A 19,683-nucleotide genomic window follows, 5' to 3' on the forward strand; every position below is an offset into this window, starting at 1 on the left:
TTGCAGGCTTAGCATCCCCGAACGCAGCAGGAAATCGGAGGCAGAGAACCCAAAAGATAGTCGTCAAGAGATCTCGACATTGAATTTTGGCGAAGCAGGCTCCGACCAATGATGGCGTCGACGCTTCAAAGCGTCCTTGAATACCCAAGCCAGGGCGGCTAGGGTTTACTGGCGGCAGAGCTCTCATATATGTTCTTTTGCAAATCCTATTTCACCACCCTTGGTCTAAAGACAACTATATTTAGTGTTCAAAACACAAAACAGACAACTATATTTTATTTGGGTTTGGAGCACATTGTGGATTCTAAGCCCATAACGAAGCTCAAACACCTACCAGCCCAAAAGGCTGAAAATATCTAATTTTGTATTCCAGAAACTTCGCGGGTACAAATGCCACGCTGCACTCACTCACTCACCAAGACACACACTTTCTCTGTGACTCTCAGCTCCTCCTCCAATGGCGTTTCCACTCTCTCAAACCCTCAGGCAAGTCCTCATCTCCGGGGACCACCTCTTCCCGGCCACCCTTTCCCGATCAATCTCCACCACCGCCTCTGCCGCCATGAGGTACCACATCTTCATGGCCGATCGGAACGATCCCAACGACAAAGGCCCCCTCCCCGCCGTCCAGATCAAAGACTCCGACGACAGCTTCACCGTCACGAGAGCCTTTCCGGGATTCGGGAAGGAAATCGTCAAGGTCGCCGTGGACGTCGAGAAGAACACCGTCAGCATCAAGCTCCGGGACTGCGACGGCTGCGAAACCCTGGTTCCCCTGCCGGAGGGTTGCAAGAGCGGCGAGGCTAGATCGGAGGTTAAGCATGGTATGGTGACGGTGGTTGTGCCGAAGCGGAAGAAAGGAGAGGAGTAGAGCTAGGTTGAGTTCCAATTGCAAAGTAGGTAGGTAGTTTGCTAAGCCTCATAAAGATTGTAGCTTTTTCTCTGTGGTATCTGAAATTTTGGGGCTTTCTTTTGTATCTGACTTGACAAGTGATGAATGAAAAAGTAGAGCTTTTGTTGAGATTACTTGTGTTATTTGGTTTGCAAAATTGACATTCCAAAATATGCAATGTGGATTCGAATTTTCTGCCGTTGGTCTTTTTGTGTTGAAGCAACGTGTTCGATGAAATATCATGCGATGCGATGTTGCTTATTGTAACATAAAACATTGCATATTTTCGCCAAATACTTACTTGATTACTACAATACTCAGCAAAACCAAATATGGATTCATGGATGAGTGCAACCCGAAGGAAAATCACACACATTGCATTTCAATCCGTTTGAATTGTTGTCATCTTTTCAAGACGAGTACAATATAATATGCTTGAAAACGCCTATTGTCTGCAGCCTACATTCGTATGGAATGCTTGAAAACGCTACGTCCATCATATTCAACTGCCAAAAAGCTTCAGTCAGTCAATTATTCATCTTGCCTTAAAGACCTCCAGGAATTGTAGATGTTTCGGTGCCAATGCTAAGAAAGCACCATGAATGGAGTTGATTAATATGCTAGAGAAATGCAGAATTGATATATCAAAGTGGTTAGCTTAATAACCCTGTAGTCGATCAGTTCAGCTTCCTTATCGGCCTCTTGAATTGTAAATGTTTCGATGTCAATCAGGCAATGTTAATGAACTTGATCATCTGAAGTGCTCCAGTTCAAGGCCAAACACAAAATACAAGATGTAGTATTAACCTAAACATTCTTCGGGCATATATAGCAGCAACAAGACTTGAAAGCAGGCACAAATAAAAACATGAAGGGCAGTGAAAGCCATAACAAAACAATAGCAAAGTTTCTATCCAACAAGAGTGGCTCGAATGCTTTTCAGTTCAGATACAGCATCACCAATATTCTCTCGGTCTGTTGGGGATTCCACAGAGCATGCAACTCCAATTCCCAGTATTGAACTCAAGCATTCCTCAAGAGCATCATTGGTGCTCTGGCTGGGTTTGCCTACTTGAACAAGTGATGAATCTGCAATCTCTGAAACACGCTCGGGGAAAGCCCTTTTTACAAACTTGTGAAGGTTCAAACCGTCCACGAACATGTGGTCAGTGGGTCTCTTCCCTGCAAACATCTCTAACAAGAGAATGCCGAAGCTGTAGACATCTCCATATGTTGACAACTCACTTCCCATTCCATACTCTGTGGTTCAAAGTTCAAACACCACAGTTGTTAGCAAAGCAACTCTCATTAGTGAAACTACCTAGCTACAAGAAAAATAGCAGAGCAAAATAGCACAAGTGCATACCTGGAGCAGCATAACCAACAGTCCCTCTTATTCCAATGGAACTTGATTGATTTGCTGAAACGTTATTGGCTAGTCTTGAGAGGAATCTAGCTAATCCAAAGTCAGCAACATGTCCAGTCAAGTCATTGTCCAAAAGAACATTGCTCGGCTTGAGATCACAATGAACTATTGGTGTTTCGCAATGATTATGAAGATAATCCAGTGCACAAGCAACGTCAATGGCAATGTCTAGCCTCTGAACGAGACTTAAATTCATCGGTGCGTCTTCTGTCCCAGTAGTTGGATGCAGCCACTCCTCTAAGCTCCCATTCTCCATGAACTCGTAAACCAAAGCTTTGAAATCATTACCACGAAAGTCAACACTCGAACATGCAGTTATAATCGGGACTAGATTTCGGTGTCTGATATTTCGGAGTGCCTCACATTCGGCTAGGAAACTCTTGGAAGCCCCCCGGCGTAACATGTCAAACACCTTCACAGCAACAAGCTGAGCTCCATCTTCGCCGAGAACTCCTTTGTAGACAGACCCAAAACTACCCGCACCAATCAAATTTGTTGCAGAGAAGCCATCAGTAGCTTTCAAGAGAGTATTATAGGACACTTGCAAAATAGAGTCCGCAAATGTGCTTGATGAAGTTACTTTGCATTTCTTTTTGGAGAAACAAAGAAACAGAAATGTCAGCAGCATAGCTATTCCAAGAAGAGTGAATGCTGATACTAATAAGATTGTTAGTTTCATGCTACGAGACGTCGATTCTTTAGACTTGCACTTTGGAAGGTGGAGATCAGAAATACCTCCGCAGAGCCTAGTGTTTCCGACAACTGAAGTAGCACTTGCATTGTTAAATACACCTTTAATTGGTACTGCACCCCAAAAGTCATTGAAAGACAGGTTAAGTTTCTCCAAGTCTCTAAACCCTGCCAAAAATTCAGGAATTTCACCGGAGAGATTGTTGCGCGAAAGGTCTAAATCTCGAATCCCTCTCAAGGAAACCATAGCCGAAGGAATGGAGCCGTCAAAGAAGTTTCCTTGCAAGAGCAGGATTTCTAAACTCAGGCAACTGCCAAGGCTACTAGGAAGTTTTCCTGATATCATATTGTTAGAGAGATCCAGCTCACCTAGACTTTTTAACTCTCCTAGCTCCAAGGGAAGGGAACCACTGAGACGATTTTCGGACAAGTTCAAAGAAATAGATAAAGAAGGAACACCAATAACTTGTGGAGGTATGTGGCCACTAAGATTATTGCGTGAAAGATCAAACACTAGCAATGAATGGCATTCCCCAAGGCTTGTAGGGATGGTACCATTAAAATTATTTCCTTGCATTTCGAGATAAACTAATGAAGTCAGATTTCCTAGAGAAGATGGGAGGCTCCCTGATAATCTGTTGTTTTGAAAAGACAATCTCCCAAGACCTGAAAGTTTCCCGATGTCAGTGGGAATGTTACCTGTGAACATGTTACCAGACAAAGCCAATGATTTCATGTTGACCAGATTCACTATCCCTGCAGGGATGCTTCCATGTAATCGGTTTTTGTGAACATCGAGAAATGCAAGGTTGGTTGAGAGATTGGATACTGATGCGGGCAACATCCCTCCGAAGTTGTTGGTATCTGCAGCCAAACACACCAACTGTGTAGCATTGGTCAAGTCTGAGAAAAAACTCAAGTCCCCATCACTGCCACTTCCGAGATGATTACCAGCAATATAGAATATCGCAAGGGTACGAAGCTTTTGTAAATTTGGCACTTGCCCTGTTAGTTTGTTATCCTCAACATAAAAAGCCACTAAATTAGTGGCATTGCTTATTGACAGAGGAAGTGATCCGGTAAGCTGATTATCGGAAATGCAAAAATATTGGAGATTCGAAAGGGTTCTGAACAAGGATGGGGGAATGCTCCCTTGAATTTGGTTAAATCCCATGATAAATCCGAGGAGACTAGAGATGTTATAGATGGAGGGAGGGATGGTACCAGACAACTTATTTGATTCCAATGAGAAATATTTTAATTTTTTCAGTTGCCCGAGAGAACTAGGAATACTTCCCACCAAGTTATTACTATAAGCATCAAGTGAGCCAAGACTAGAAAGGTTACCCAAGGAGGGAGGTATCTCTCCTGTTAGATTATTAAATAGCAAACTCAGATACTCAAGCTTAGACAAGGAGCCAAGTTCTGCAGGAATGTTACCTCCCAGCATGTTGTAAGAAACATCGAGAATAATGAGTTTGAAGCAATTGGAGATATTGGCAGGAATAGGACCACTGAGTGAGTTGTTTTCTAGACGTAATATCCGCAACCTCCGCAAGTGCCCAATTTCTGGAGGGATTTTTTTGGTGAAGCTATTATCATAGAAGCTTAGATCCCTTAGGAAGCTCAGGTTTCCTATGTGAGGAGATATGGACCCGGATAACTTCAGGGAGGTTAGGTTCAGCTTAATGACCCTCTGAAGATGGCGTCGGCTGCAGGTGACACCATGCCAGTTGCAAAAATGAGTGGACTTATTCCACGAGCTCATGACCGGCCGGTTGGGATTTTGGTGTATTTGAGCTTTAATGGCAAGCAATGCCAGCCTATCTGTCTCGTTGCCTCCTCTGAGTGCTAACATATTGCTGTCCATGGTTGAGGCCATGGAGCTGCAGCAACAAAAAAAAGCAATTGCTAGTACTAGTATTAGTGCTAGTACATTGGAAAAAAAGTATGATGAGGTCATTTTGAATTGGTTATGGGGTTGTGAAGATTTGTGAGTTCCATTTGAGGCCTGACAAATTAAGTTATAGGATCCGAGATATGGTAATCTGCATCAGACACTTTGCTTGACTGAAATTAGTTTGAAGTAATGAACAACGACCTAGCAGTGTTGACTTGCTTTTCCAAAGACGACTTGGCTTGCTTCCATAAATACTGTTCTTGCTTTCCCACCGGAACCGAACAATGTCGATTGATTTGGAAGTACATGACCAAATTCACCACAAAAGACTTGGAAAAGTCTCTTACATAAATTTTCCATCCCATGGTAGAGAAAATTATGTCACAAAATGAAAACAGAGTTGATATGTCACATTATTAGCAGACATACGATTATGACTGGCGATGTAGGAGAGACTCAATACATATGAAACTAGTTAATCAGTTCAAGAGACTAGGCAGGAAGCCCAAAATTTGTTTCCTCTTACTTGATCAGTTTTTGCATGTGGAAACGGATATTGAGTTTCCGGGTTTGAATTTGTCAACCTCTTTGCAACCGTTGATCACACTAACAAGAGAATGCAGATGTTCACTAGAATTAGATTGATAACAACCTCAATCTTTTATCATACAACAACCAGAATTCCCAGCTATTTGAAGAGCCTAAAGAAATCGCCAAAACTCTTGGCCTCTTTACTAATACTAATGAATGTCTCCTTGGCTGGCAAGTAGAATTAGCATATATACTTCTTTACTGGTATAATGTTGTTCGATGAAATAGTAATGTGTTTGATGAAATGTCCATATTATGTTGTTTGTTGTCTTGGTTGCTAGATTACCCGGCCTACATTTGACTAGGAAGCTTGAAACCCTCTAGTCAGTTCAGCTTGCCTTATCGGCCTCTGGAATTGTAGATGCTTCTGCCAATCAGGCAATGTTTTAAGGAATTTCATCTGCATTTCAAATTTTCAACATATTTCATTTGCTGGTCTCTTTACTGGTAATCCTTCAAATCCAAACTATGTTCAGAAAGAATGTGAACTGTCACTTGGTCCTATTCCTATTGCATTAGTCATTTGAATCAATGGCCAGCCTTGAAATCAAACTACAACTAAAGCCAGCATCATGGCTCCGGCTCAGTGACTCGGGTTCGCATCGTGCGGCTTGACTCGCTCCGACTCGGTGGAGTGCGTAACCGAAATGTTTTGAACTCGGCAGTTTCAGGCATGGGGAGTCAGTGACAGTCCATAGGATGACGATGATGAAACTGGACTGCACGTGAGAGGCACGTGGAAACTTAAATCTAATATGGGCCTTGGGTTTTATGACTTTTTCACAACATTACCAGCAAAAATTACCAAAAAGAAAAAGAAATTCATGATTTTTTACTCAATCGTGTTTAATGAATTCGAGTAAAATAGTAAGAATCTATTAAATGAACATGACTCAAGTTTAATTATTATCAAACTTAATATAAAATCACTATTCGAGTTAAACGTAATGATAAATTAATTATTTAAAGAAACTACAATAAACAAACGAATGAGAGAGAAAGAGATAGTTTGCAATTGAGTTTGAGCGATCAATAGAACCATACAGGTGAGGGAAGATGAGTGATAATTATTATTAGGCTGAGAGCACAGTTGTGTAGGCATCACACATCGTTATTTTGAAGATGAGATAAGATGCATTTTGAAAGTTATAGTATACAACTAGTTCAAGCCATGGAGTTCTAAGATGAAGTCATGAAGATATTTCTCAATTTGCATGACACATGTCCTAACTCCATGGCACTTAATCTAGATTTGAACCACTCATATTTCTTCTATGCTCTCAATTTCATTCAAGGTGTCTTTTAAGCGGTCTTTATCACCGGGTATCAATGAAATTCATTTTAATAGAAGTGCTATATAAAGGAATTAAATTTTCGATAATAAATAACTTAAAAAACCTTTTTTTTTTTTTTTTTGAATAGGGGGTTTGGAACCCAGCCTAGCTGGGAGGCTCAGCCCCACGCCCGGTTCCATTTATTATATTAATAGTAGTGTTTGGCTCCAATTTTGTTGCAGCTCGTCAACAGTCTCTTTTCTGCGCGGGCGTGCCAGCACCGTTCGGGTGCGGTCGTCGGGGGTGTCCCTTGACCTGCTTTCTATCAAGCGATTGTAGACGAGGAGAGCACCAACCTCGTCGTGGGATTCTTTGTGCCTCGTGGTGAGGACTTTGCTGAAGTTTCTTCTTGTTCACAAGTCGATACTCAATATTGTAGATTGAGCAGAGCGAAATCACCGGGAAGTATTGAGATCTTGCTAAAGCGTGACTTTAGCTTGGCTGGGTTGCTAGGGCGTTACCCTTGCTTCGCTGGTTCCATAACCGTTGTGGTCGTGGTACTACAATCGGCTCCCAAGGAGACTAGGACCGAAGCACGTTGACAGAGGGTTTGGTGGCACTGAAAGTCGGCTTCTGAGAAGACTAGGACTAGAAGTATGATCACCGATAAGAGAAAGAGAAGGAGAGGAGTTGCTCTTAGAGAGGTTGCTCTAGAGAGAACTTAGATCATCTTAGAGATGTTTGTTGAATTGTGTTGTTGTCTCTTTGGTCGCGGCACTACCGTCGGTTCCCGAGGAGACTAGGACCGAAGTATGTTGACAGAGGGTTTGGTGGCACTGAAAGTCGGCTTCTGAGAAGACTAGGACTAGGAGTGTTGTAACGCCCCAAACTGCACCTCACCAGCTTGAGCACGTCACAGTGCCGCGAGACCCCGAAACATAAACCGAAGGTTCGATTTACGTTCCAGAAACCCGCAAGGCATTTTATTAAATAATTTTTCGTAAACCGCACAGCGAAAACGTTTAAAGTAATATTGAGGTGAAAACTTTAAAACTTTAAATTCAAATGTTCGTCCAGGACTTAACGGTGCAAACAACCGAGGAATAAAGGACTTAGCATAAAACAAACAAATTGTGACAAGTTCCGAAAATACAATTTTAAGGAATAGGAATAAGATTGGAACTTAGAACCTGACTTCTATTGAAATATGCACACCCAGCTCCGTCCGCTCCAATCCCGTTCCCAGTGCACAGTACCTGCAACCACACTGTTGTAGGTGTGAGCTTTCGTCCTCGCTACTCAGTAGGGGCTTCACCCGACTAGGTTTGAAAACCGACACATAAGATAATAATTTGGGATCCCAGTATGAAAAAGTTAAACCATTTCTTTAAAGAACGACAAACTTTAAATATCTTTCGGACTCAAAATCCAATGCATGAAACTCAAAGAAATTCATAATACCTGATGGCCAGTCCCATGGACCAACTACACGGCCTTACCTCAAATAAAATCATCACCAGGTAAGCGAAGTGAGAGTGTCCACTTACGCCATATCACCTAGAAATAGTGCCACACCTCAGTGGATGTCATACACCATTCCGTCCATACGGCCCCTCCGGAGGTTTAGGGGATCGAAGCCCAAGGAATCGCTATGTTCCACTCACTCTCAAGCCATCAATAACCAAACCATGCAACTCAAATATGCATAAACGTTTAATTCAAAACGGAAAACAACTAACCGAATGAGTCCCAAGTCCCCTACCTGGATTCCGATGCTTTAACCTTTTACGTTGTCCGAGATTCACGAACCTTCCGTTCCTCGGGTAACTGGAAATCCTAGATTCCGACATTTTGATAGTTAATATCTCATTGAACTAATAATTGAAATCTCAACGATTACAAATCGTACAATTAAGTTTTCCTGGTTTGACCAGGAGTTGACCAATTTGACCATGTTTGACCAACCGAGACTTGTTCGATAATTAACCCAAATTACCGAACCTTTACTTATTTTCCTTTCTTTGCTTATTACCATTTCATATAATGCTCAAACAACGAAAGTTATAATAAATTTCCAATCGACTTTACTTAACCATTGTGTCGCGTAGTAATTCAAAGGAATTACTAAGGACACCCAATATTTTCCCAACATAATTTCAACTCAATATGGGTGTACCTAGTTTACTCTGGACACCCATAATTAGAAATTGATCTTTTCCAAACTTTTCACAATCATCTAAAGTCTCATCAACACAACTATTTCAATTAATATCACCAACAGATCCATCAGTTCACTCCAATTTAATCCATAATTTCACAAACTACCAAAACTGCACAACTCGATTAAACTAGGCAAAACACCACAGTTCATCCAATATGCCAAACGTGCCAAAGGTGCAGAACTTCAATTTACCTTCGATAGCACAAATTGCAGGTGAAAAGTCTAATTTCAACTCTTTCCCGGAACCCGGCTAAAAACACACTGCCAAATCGATGTCCACCAATGCACAGCTTCTGAAATTTCAACTTCACCAAAGCAACAACCCATCAACAACGTCACAACAATGACAATACACCAAAGCCGAGAGTAACTCAACTAACCTTATTTTGATCCTCAACGTTTTCTGGAAAACTCGACGAAGCTCACTTGTGATGAAGTACGGTCTGGCAGTCACCAACTCGAAATTTCCAGACTTTAACCTCAATCAAGGTCAGTCCTCGCCTATAGATGCAGTCGAGTGGGAAACAAAGCCCAGCCATGCCGGAAAAGCTACCGGCGTCGAAGAACAATGACAACCCAGAAACGCAAATCGTCAAAACTCAATCGAATTGAAAAGCTAATTGTACTGGGGTGTAGACCAAGAAGAGGAGGTGAGGTTTCATACCACAGGCGGCCCAAACGGTGGCCGGAGTCGCCGGGAACTGCAGAACTCGCCGGAGACAGCTCGGGCTTCCAATCGTCAATTCTTCGTTCCGGGCCGTTGCATGTACAATCCGACACCGCAGAGATGTAGGCGACGTCGAGACGAGGCTTTTCCCGGTGATCCGCCGCGAAGAAGTGGCCGGGGAAGCGTTTTCCGGTCAGGCCCAGTCGCGGGTCTCGTTCGGGTCGGAGAACTCTGGTTCTCTCTCTCTCTCTCGATCATTCTGGTCCTTCCAACTGATCAAAAGCTATATAAATAGATTGGTCCAATTAACATGGACGGCTAAGATTAAGCAGTGGAGGGAATGGAAGGCTAGGATTGCACCGCAGAAAATCCTATTTCTTTAATTTATTTTCTAAAATTCCACCACTTCGGAAAATCGTTATAAATAGCTCGGGTATCCGAAAAATTCCACGAACTCATCGTGACGTGTACTTTATTACCCAACTCTGAAATTGAGGATTTAACATTATGAAAATTTCTGAAAATATTCTCGAGTACTTTGGTAATTGTCGAGATCGCGAAATAATTTCTCGTACGATCATCAATAAGTTCAACACATTTTTCCGGGGCTCACAAGTGTGATCACCGATAAGAGAAAGAGAAGGAGAGGAGTTGCTCTTAGAGAGGTTGCTCTAGAGAGAACTTAGATCATCTTAGAGATGTTTTGAATTGTGTTGTTGTGTTTTGATACTTGTTGTAGCCTCTATATATAGGCTACCAAGAAACACTATTTGGCCTTAAACAACTCATAATGAGTTAGATTTTAGCACTTAAACATTAATGGAATGTTAGGTTTAAGCACTTAAAACACTAATGGAATGTTAGGTTTAAGCACTTAAACACTAATGGAATGTTAGGTTTAAGTCATTTTCTGCTCCCTTATCCTTCAATTTTTATCTCCACTAATAACTCAGATTCAACCTTCGATTTATTCATATGAAATGATACACCATGAATGTAGATTATTGTGGTAAAATTTCAGAATTTATTTCCATGTGGTTGGGCCGGAAATGCTGCTGGACCTCTTACAGGTCCAGTTTTCCAGTTTTGCTTCTGCAGAAAATTGGATTGATTGTTTGAAGGCTTTCCACTCAAAACTATCTCTGGCACTCTTCATAAGAAATGATTCTTGGGCTTTCTAGAATGGATCTGCAGAGTTTCAGCTCATTTAGAATTCATTTGGTCAGGCGGCCGCTCCTTCTGTTTAGCTCGGTTTCTCCTAGCCGAAGTAGGAAAATGTGTTATAGTTGACTTTTCATGCTTCCATAGTAGGCTTTATTTAGCCTCTAAATATATATTTCGAACTTGTCGACAATATATAGTTTGAGCCACTGACATTGGCTCAATTTCTCCAAGACGTGCCTTGTCAGGCCAAAATACTCATTTTGGGTCCAAACAAGTAGTAAAATTTTGCATCGGGGGGACATAAAACCTGAACCCCGAGCTACATAAGAACACTGACACATATCCTCGTAGAGAACGTCCTGAATAATAGCAGGAGTCTCATCTAACCATACATCGTCAATAGCAAAACAACTACTCAACTAGCAAGGTGTGCAAGTCTATCCACATTGAAAACCTATTTCACAACCCTTGGTCTAAAGACAACTATATTTCGTGCTCAAAACAAAAACAGAAGACAGCTATATTTGATTCGGGCTTGGAGCACATTGTGGATTCTAACACATAACGAAGCTCAAACATCTACCAGCCCAAAAGGCTGAAAATATCTAATTTTGTATTCCAGAAACTTCGCGGGTACAAATGCCACGCTGCTCATACTCGCTCACCAAGTGACTCACACTCTCACTCTGAGCTCCTCCTCCAATGGCGTTTCCACTCTCTCAAACCATCAAGCGAGTCCTCATCTCCGGCGACTACCTCTTCCCGGCCACCCTTTCCCGATCAATCTCCACCACCGCCTCTGCCGCCATGAGGTACCACATCTTCATGGCCGATCGGAACGATCCCAACGACAAAGGCCCCCTCCCCGCCGTTCAGATCAAAGACTCCGACGACAGCTTCACCGTCACAAGAGCCTTTCCGGGATTCGGGAAGGAAATCGTCAAGGTCGCCGTGGATGCCGAGAAGAACACCGTCAGCATCAAGCTCCGAGACTGCGACGGCTGCGAAACCCTGGTTCATCTGCCGGAGGGTTGCAAGAGCGGCGAGGCTAGGGCGGAGGTTAAGCATGGTATGGTGACGGTGGTTGTACCGAAGCGGAAGAAAGGAGCGAAGTAGAGCTAGGTTGAGTTCCAATTGCAAAGTTGGTAGGTAGCTAGGTTGCTTAGCTCTGTAAAAGCCTTCAAAGATTGTAGCTTTTTCTCTGTGGTATGTGAAATTTTGGGGCTTTCTTTTGTATCTGACTTGACAAGTGATGAATGAAAAAGTAGAGGTTTTGTTGAGATTACTTGTGTTATTTGGTTTCCAAAATTGACATTCCAAAATATGCAATGTGGATTCAAATTTTCTGCCGTTGGTCTTTTCATATTGAGGGCAATGTGTTCGATGAAATGTCATGCGATGCGATGTTGTTTATTGTAATGAAAACACACACATTGCATTTCAAGCCGTTTGAATTGTTAAGACGAGTACAATGTGCTTACAGGAGACAAAAGCCACATTAATATTCATCAATATCTCTTACAGGAGACACTCAAGATATATAAAACTAGTTAATCAGTTTTTGCATATGGAAACGGATATTGAGTTTTCGGGTTTGAATTTCTTAAACTCTTTGCAACTATTGATCACACTAAAAAGAGAATGCAGATGCTCTCTATGATATGCAAAAGGTTGGATTGAAATCAACCTCAATCTCATACAACAATCAGAATTTCAAGCTATTTGATCGAAGAGCCTGAAGTCGCCAAAACCTTGGTCTCTTACCAATACTAATGAATGTTGTTGGGGACATCATTGAGTATAAAATAAGTGCAAATTTGGTGTATGATGTCTCCTACTCCCAAGTATAGGAGGTCAAGTTTTAGTAAAGGGAAAGTGAGAGTATCGTACTCAAGGGATTGAGTAACTCTATCTTAGCTAGATTACCGCAAAAATAAACTTAGAAAACACATGCAAGTCTACCTTTTTACAAATCAATAGTCTCGGCCCTTTGGAAGCCAAAACTATCAAGAATGATATTCACAATGGTAAAGTAGTGAATCGGATTGATTGATTTTAGAATTTACGCAAGCAAATTAAAGTAAACAAAAATAAAGTAAGCAAATAAAAATAGAGAGTTTGATATAAGAGAGAAATAGAGACTTAAGCATCACACCTAGCCTTACTCATGCACATAATGTAAACCAAAATTAATGTAACAACATGCTTTGATAAATTTCCCCTTAGTGCTTTGATGAAGCTACCAAGAAACCAACTAGTCATGCAATTTAACAATATCTTCCGAAGCAGAGTTAAATTACACAACCTTTATACCATTCAAATATTCCAGATCCTAAATGGCCTATGGCGTTGTGAGCCTAATTTCTTCCGGAACCTAAACTCACAACATCATGCTTTAATTTCTAGGTAAGAAATTCAAGCGACTTAGTTCTTCTAGTAGGAATAAGCTAAGCCACCACCTATTTAGCTACACATGATCACATAATCAAGAGTTTATCAAGTTCATGTTTCCGATTCATTAATTTCCTAAAGCATACTTCTAGGTGATAAATCTATAAACACACTTAGGGTACATGAAAGTATAGTAGCCAAAAAATTCAAAACATGCATAAACATCAAAGAACATAGGAATTTACATTGTTTTGTACACAAGTTTGACCCTAACCCCAAATCCAACTACTCACAACTCATATTTACACAACTACAAGCCATTAACATCATAAATAACAAATCAAAGAGAGCAAAGAGTGGAGAACAAGTGATATACCCACGGGTTTGACTCTTTTTGGAGTCAAACTAAAAGCACAAGATGTCTCCCTTGCCTCCTAGATGCTATATGAGAAGAGAAATGCTTCAAAGTATAGGGATTTCGATTTCTAGAACCCAAATCACTATACAAATCCACAAAATCTCAAGAACAAAGTAAGAACAAGGCTTGAATGTGTGAGAAACAAGAGAAGTGATTGATCAAAGTGTGTAGAAATTTTGGTTTAGGTGAAACCCAAGTGGCTACACATCTTTCTCTTACACAAAACTCAAAAAACTATGTACAAGGTATGAAAAACTAACCTAAAACTAGAGAAAAGAGAGATTTTGATGCTCCAAAATGGGGGAGTAATGAGGATGCACGGTTTTGGGAGAGAGGAAGGGCTATTTAAAGCCAAAGGCAATTCAAATCAAGGGTAGAGATAAAAAGGAATCAATGGTGAGATGTGATGGACAAATGTGTAAGCACAAAATATGGATCTAGTCTTTGACTCCACATAAAAATGACTTAGAAAGCCCATAGATATTTTGGTGGTGGAGATAAATTAAGGGTATAAGGGTCATTGTGCAAGGGAATAAGGCAATAAATGGGAGACAAAAGTGTAAAATGTAAGAATGGGATCACTTGTCATCTCTCAAATTTTGAATTTCGAAATAACCTACACTTAAAGTTTTCACACCAAAAGTCTCTAACCCTAGTCAACAGCTCTTTCTTATCCTCCACACATGTTCTTGGCCGGCTAACTTGGCCGGAAATGGTCGGAATCTGGCGTTGACCTCCGTTGACCCATTTTTTGTCCGTTTGCGCACTTTCTTCTCCTTTCTTCCTTAAATTGAATATCCACCAAGACTTCAGAATTGACATTTGACTTCTTCATACCAAATGCTCCTCCATGTATGAAGATCATATTGGTAAAATTTCAGAGCTTGGTTCGTCGTGGTTTGGCCGGAAATTCTGCCGGAATCATATAAGTCCGGTTTTGCAGTTTTCATCTTCTAGTGCAGAAACTTGCACGGATATTTTGAAGGTCTTCCACTCCGAAACAGCTTTTGTACTCTTCATAATAAATGATCCTCAGAATATCTAGAATCTTTCTGTAAAATTTCAGCTCATTTGGAGTTCATTTGATCAGGCTGCCACTCCTCCCTCCTTGCCTATCTTGGTTTCTCCTAGCTGAAGTAGGAAAATGTGCTAAAGTTGACTTTTTAAGGCATTTCCAAGCTTCTCCATCATTTTTCTAGCATGATAAAGAAAACACAATAAATATATACAAATATACACAAAGGTTAAGTAAAAGTGCAAGATTAGAGGAATAATTACTAAGTAATTATGGACCTAACAAATGCCTCCTTACCCAGCAAGTAGAATTAGCATATATACCTCTTATTCCAGCATCAGTGATTATAACACTTCATGAATAAGGACAGACATTAACTTGGCAATTCTTGTATCCTACTCTTTTTTTTTTTTTTTTTTTTTTTTCCATATAACTAGGAACAAAATGACCATATATACTACCAATTTCAAATCTATAATAAGCACACTAACAATATGTCCTTCAAAAATCATTTACAACTAACAAAACTGATAAGTGATGTTGCTGAAAAAAGACCATGAAAAGAACCATAATTTGTTAGGGACATAATAATAACTATGACTTACCTGTTACTGCTTGTCCCTTCTCTAAAGCAAGAGAATCGAACGGGTTTCATCTTTTAACCCAAACATTGAATTATAGTAAAAAATATTGTATTTCAACCGTTACTGGTATAAAAGTGAAAACATTCTGGTTTCAAGAATCAAGTATCTTGATGATCCTATGCTATTTGGATCTGATAAAGGACTTAATACATCAGAGAACAGAAAAAAAAGTTAAAAATAATAATTCATCAAGCGGCAAAGCAAAGCAAAACTAATAATTTCATATAATTAGGCTCTCATTATCAATCAACATAGGCTTTCAAAACCCACAACTAGTACAATCTCTTAGGACACTTCTCTCTTCTAATCGGTACATTGATGTAAATTTCTTCGTAATTCATGAAACAAAAATAATAAATAAATAAAAATAAAGGTTGTTTGAAAAGAAAAATAGTTCCGGCGCCAGGAGTCGAACCTGGAAACTCTTAACCATAGAACCCGGATGATATGATATACATACAATTCAAAATATATTTTACTATTCCACATAAGCCTTCAGTCTCAGCCCAAGCCCAACGTTCTTCCAGAACCTTCTCTTCCCTTCCTGAGCCTTCCACACTCTCTTTTCACCACTACAAAAACCTCCAAAACCGGTCCACATCCAAAGAATCCTCTCTCACTATTCTCACTACTAATTTCATTTCGTGCTCTCCAAGCTCGCTTCTCAGCTTCAATGGCTTCCTCCCTATCTCTCCGGCGACTCCTCTCCTCCAATCTCCTCCCCAAACCGCTCTCCTCCTCCGCATTCTGCCCAATCCCCACCGCCAAACTCTTCAACACCAACGTCTCCCTCCGCTACGACGACTCCGATGACAGCGACGAACCCGACCTTGACTCCTATCGCCGCCACGATCGCTCTCTCCCTCGCCGCCTCGACAACTTCATCTCCGGTAACTCGTCTACTTAATTTCTCAATTCCGTTGTTTATTTGTTTAAATTTTCGGTAATTACGGTTCTGATCGGCTCTGATTTATCGTTACAGATGTGTTTGCTCCTCCACCGTTCTCGGTGGGCCGGAACCTGAGCCAGGTGCTGAATCTGGTGGACCAGATCTCGGAGAACCCCTTCCTCTCGGCCACGCGCCGCGGCTGGGACGCGCGTGAGACGGAGGACGGTCTGCATCTCCGGTTCGAAATGCCGGGGCTGGGGAAAGACGACGTGAAGGTTTCGGTGGAGAAGAACACTCTGGTGATCAGAGGCGAAGGCGGACACGTGGACGGTGAAGAAGAGCCGAGGAGGTACTCCACCGGAATTCAGCTGCCGGAGAAGATGTTCAAGACGGACGGCGTCAAGGCGGAGATGAAGAACGGCGTGCTCAGGGTGGTTGTGCCGAAGATTAAGGAGGAGGAGAGGAGTGACGTGTTTCACGTGAGGGTGGAGTAGTGTAGGGGTTGTGCTACGTCGTTTTGGGCCGTGTGAATAATTGTCGACGTTTTGTGATACTGATGAGTGTTAAGTGTTAAGTGTTAAGTGCAAGGTTTTAAATATCGGTATCGTTGTATATATCGGTACTTTGAAAAAGGGAGATGTTGGAAATATCGGGGATATATCGGGGATACAGGGTAAGAAAATGTCGTTTTTGAAAAAAGTAAATTTATTAGAAATTTAGAACTACATATAAATACATATGAATGTCAACTTTATCGACATCCAAAAAGAGACTCTAGGCGGTTGAAAAGCCGCTCGCTGGTCTACGAAAATGCAATAATCAGACCAAGACATATGACCCATATAGTGCGAATTGTAGTGATGAACATGATAGTTATAGATCTCTTTAGAGCTGCCGACTGTTTCTCCTATAAGGGGATAATAAGGATGAACCCAACTAGATGACTAATCATATACTTCTACATATTGATTATATCCATAAGCATCATAACCAAATTGATTGTTGCCTTCATGAGATTCATTTGAGATCCCACTGCGCTCTGTGCTTAAACTGATAGAATCAAAACTTAAGGCAATTGAAGAAACATCAGATGGGGTACTTTGATCATCAGTTGCACCTCTTGTCCTCCTCCCATATCGGGTCTTCTCTTGAGCACCATGGCCAGCTGTTCTCACTCCGTGGTCTTCATCTTGGGTGGTATGATCAAAATTACCTTCACATGTAAATTGGAATCCTCCATCCACAGAAGATTCTCCATAGTCATATCTTTCACCTCCACCACCTATTCCGCTTCCACCCTCTCCACCATCATCAGAACTATCTGGAGTTGCTGTACCAACCCACGCATCATCACTATCTGAATTATCTTCTGGGTTTTTAACAACTTCTTCAGATAAGACTCTCTCTACGTTGATTCCAGCATTAGTTGCAGTTTCTACAACTTGTGGAAGAGGTCTTCCAGCTTCATCATCGAGGTGTGCAGGCATAATCCAATCATGAAGTGGATCAATGCCATTATCAAGCGGCTCGCTTGCAACATGAAGTAGATCTATATAGTTGTTTTCATTGACCACATTATTCTTTGCCTGTTTATCTCGCAGCCGCAGCTTCATGTTGTAGTAGCAGTATACAAGCTTTTCCAACTTCTGATATGCCAAACGGTTCATTTGCTTGGTATGAACCATCCATTACTACTTTTAAATAATTGGAGCTTTTTTATCATCAGTATTATCACCAATAGAGATTGTCTAGGCAATTAGGCATGAACCAGCTTTCTAAGGCTTCACCATAATTTAAAATCAATAAAAAGAGACAAACATAAGCACCTATCTGCCCCTCTTGTCCGAATGAGTGTAAATAAACAATAGTCACTAGTCAGCAATCAAAGACTATAAGCCCCAAAGGGAAAAAAAAAAAAGCAGCCATATTTTTACCTCAAATTTTACAGATATTTCTTCACTTTATCGGGGATATATCGTAAATATCTAATATATCGGGGATATTTGACGATGTCGGAGAAATTTCGCAGAAACGGTGAAAGATAAGATATTTACCCCCCTAAATATATCGGTCCGTCGAAAAAAGGAGACATCGGGGGAGATATCGGATATATCGCAGATATTTAAAACCTTGGTTAAGTGTTAAGTGTTAACTGAGCTAGTTTAAGGTTTTCATTTCCGGAAATTTCAATTCGAGGAAACGAGGAATGAATGAAAGATGGTAACTTTTTGGGAAATTAATCCACGTGTTTTACTTCTTCACCGCGAGAAAGTTAATTGCAAGCTCTTGGGCTTTTCTGTTTTTTGGATCTGAAAATTCTATTGCGAGCTCAACAATTGAAAACCCAAACTAGTTCTAGATGGCCATTCTTACAATTGCAACAAATATCCGTGGGCCTTGACCCTTGGGCCGTGGCCCTAAAGCTTGACTCTCCTTTTGTAGAGAAGAGAGAAAAGGACCAAAATTAGGGGGAAAGAGGTAATGGGTTGGAGTTGTCAATGCCCATACAAAAATTGAGACATCAAGTGGGCACGTTGGAGAGTCGATAAATGGTGCTTGCTACATTTTTCGTTTTCTTTTGCAAGGACAACAAAAGTTGTGAACAGAAATAGCTAAAGAAACATCCAAGTCATCGGTTGATTATTGTGGTGGACGTAACACGTTTGACCTACCAATCAAATTTTTCAATGTCAATGTTTCAGACAGATTATACTTTCAAACAAATACGTGCGGTGTACTTTGTCAGACAAATCGACTATCTGATCGCCTGACGGAAGACCTTCTCACCTTCTCATATATAAACAAGAAGATAACGCAAAGAAAACTATATATCCATAAATAAATGAATGAATGGGGAGAATAGATTGAGGCCTAAGAATCAATCAATGCGATAGTCCAAATACAAATATTAAGCAAAAGGCCCCAAAATAAATAACTCAGATCCAAGAACGGAAATTTCCAATCTCCTTCCTCATGTCTAGGCGTGGGCGACCATTACTGGCCCAAACGAGACGTCGACAAGAGGTCCAAAGAGAGCCAACGAATCCCGCGCCAGATGGCGCCAACGGACTGCCATCCATGCCACGTCATTGAAACTGTAGGACCAAAAGGCCCCTGGTGGGCCCCGAAATTTCAGGGAGGATATACGAAACTAGCTCGGCATAATTCCGTTTCGGATATGCGAATATCCGTTCGTGATCCGCCCGATTTGTACTTACCCGGCGACAGAGTTGAAGGTCTAGTTGCCTCCAGTGGAGTGCAGGAATTACGTTTTTGCCCACACTAATGAGGCTGTTAATATTGATTGATTTGACCTGATTGCCCTTTTAACCCGGCATCTCATGCGCAGTAACAACATTTTACCCTGGGGCTATAAAACACAGTTGGAATCCAACATCGCTTTATAAAAGATATATTCCAAATTAATTAATAAAAGTAAGCCCCCCACCATAAGATCAAAAGTCTGTTGATTTGGTCCATTGCCTTGCCATCTGATTCATG

At 41.1% G+C, this 19,683-nt stretch overlaps 4 protein-coding genes across 10 annotated transcripts; 3 read left to right on the forward strand and 1 right to left on the reverse strand.

Moving 5' to 3' along the window:
• Positions 1–457: 457 nt before the first annotated feature.
• On the forward strand, positions 458–871 carry LOC133716937 (uncharacterized). Its single transcript, XM_062143572.1, has one exon. It carries the CDS (start codon positions 458–460, stop codon positions 869–871), a length of 414 nt encoding a protein of 137 aa, XP_061999556.1.
• A 450-nt stretch (positions 872–1,321) lies between these two features.
• LOC133718072 (probable LRR receptor-like serine/threonine-protein kinase At3g47570) lies at positions 1,322–9,941 on the reverse strand. 7 transcript variants are annotated; one of them, XM_062144876.1, is made up of 6 exons: positions 9,659–9,941; positions 9,375–9,543; positions 9,187–9,299; positions 8,536–8,609; positions 2,259–8,040; positions 1,322–2,152 (listed from the first exon to the last, which is right to left on the reverse strand). In XM_062144876.1, the coding sequence occupies exons 5-6, from the start codon at positions 4,969–4,971 to the stop codon at positions 1,803–1,805; spliced, it is 3,063 nt and encodes a 1,020-aa protein (XP_062000860.1). In that variant the 5' UTR covers positions 4,972–8,040; positions 8,536–8,609; positions 9,187–9,299; positions 9,375–9,543; positions 9,659–9,941; the 3' UTR covers positions 1,322–1,802. The 7 variants fall into 7 exon arrangements, 6 of the variants coding, with proteins under 6 accessions (XP_062000860.1, XP_062000859.1, XP_062000857.1 ...); XM_062144875.1 differs by having other exon boundaries at positions 2,259–8,422; XM_062144873.1 differs by having other exon boundaries at positions 8,513–8,609.
• A 1,586-nt stretch (positions 9,942–11,527) lies between these two features.
• Positions 11,528–11,941, forward strand: LOC133716938 (uncharacterized). The gene has a single exon (XM_062143573.1). The coding sequence runs from the start codon at positions 11,528–11,530 to the stop codon at positions 11,939–11,941; it is 414 nt and encodes a 137-aa protein (XP_061999557.1).
• Positions 11,942–15,894: 3,953 nt separating this feature from the next.
• LOC133715665 (heat shock 22 kDa protein, mitochondrial) lies at positions 15,895–16,919 on the forward strand. Its single transcript, XM_062142268.1, has 2 exons — positions 15,895–16,183; positions 16,276–16,919. The coding sequence occupies exons 1-2, from the start codon at positions 15,967–15,969 to the stop codon at positions 16,674–16,676; spliced, it is 618 nt and encodes a 205-aa protein (XP_061998252.1). The 5' UTR covers positions 15,895–15,966; the 3' UTR covers positions 16,677–16,919.
• Positions 16,920–19,683: the final 2,764 nt, after the last annotated feature.

Source organism: Rosa rugosa, chromosome 6 (assembly GCF_958449725.1).
Source record: "Rosa rugosa chromosome 6, drRosRugo1.1, whole genome shotgun sequence".
Lineage (NCBI taxonomy): Eukaryota > Viridiplantae > Streptophyta > Magnoliopsida > Rosales > Rosaceae > Rosa > Rosa rugosa.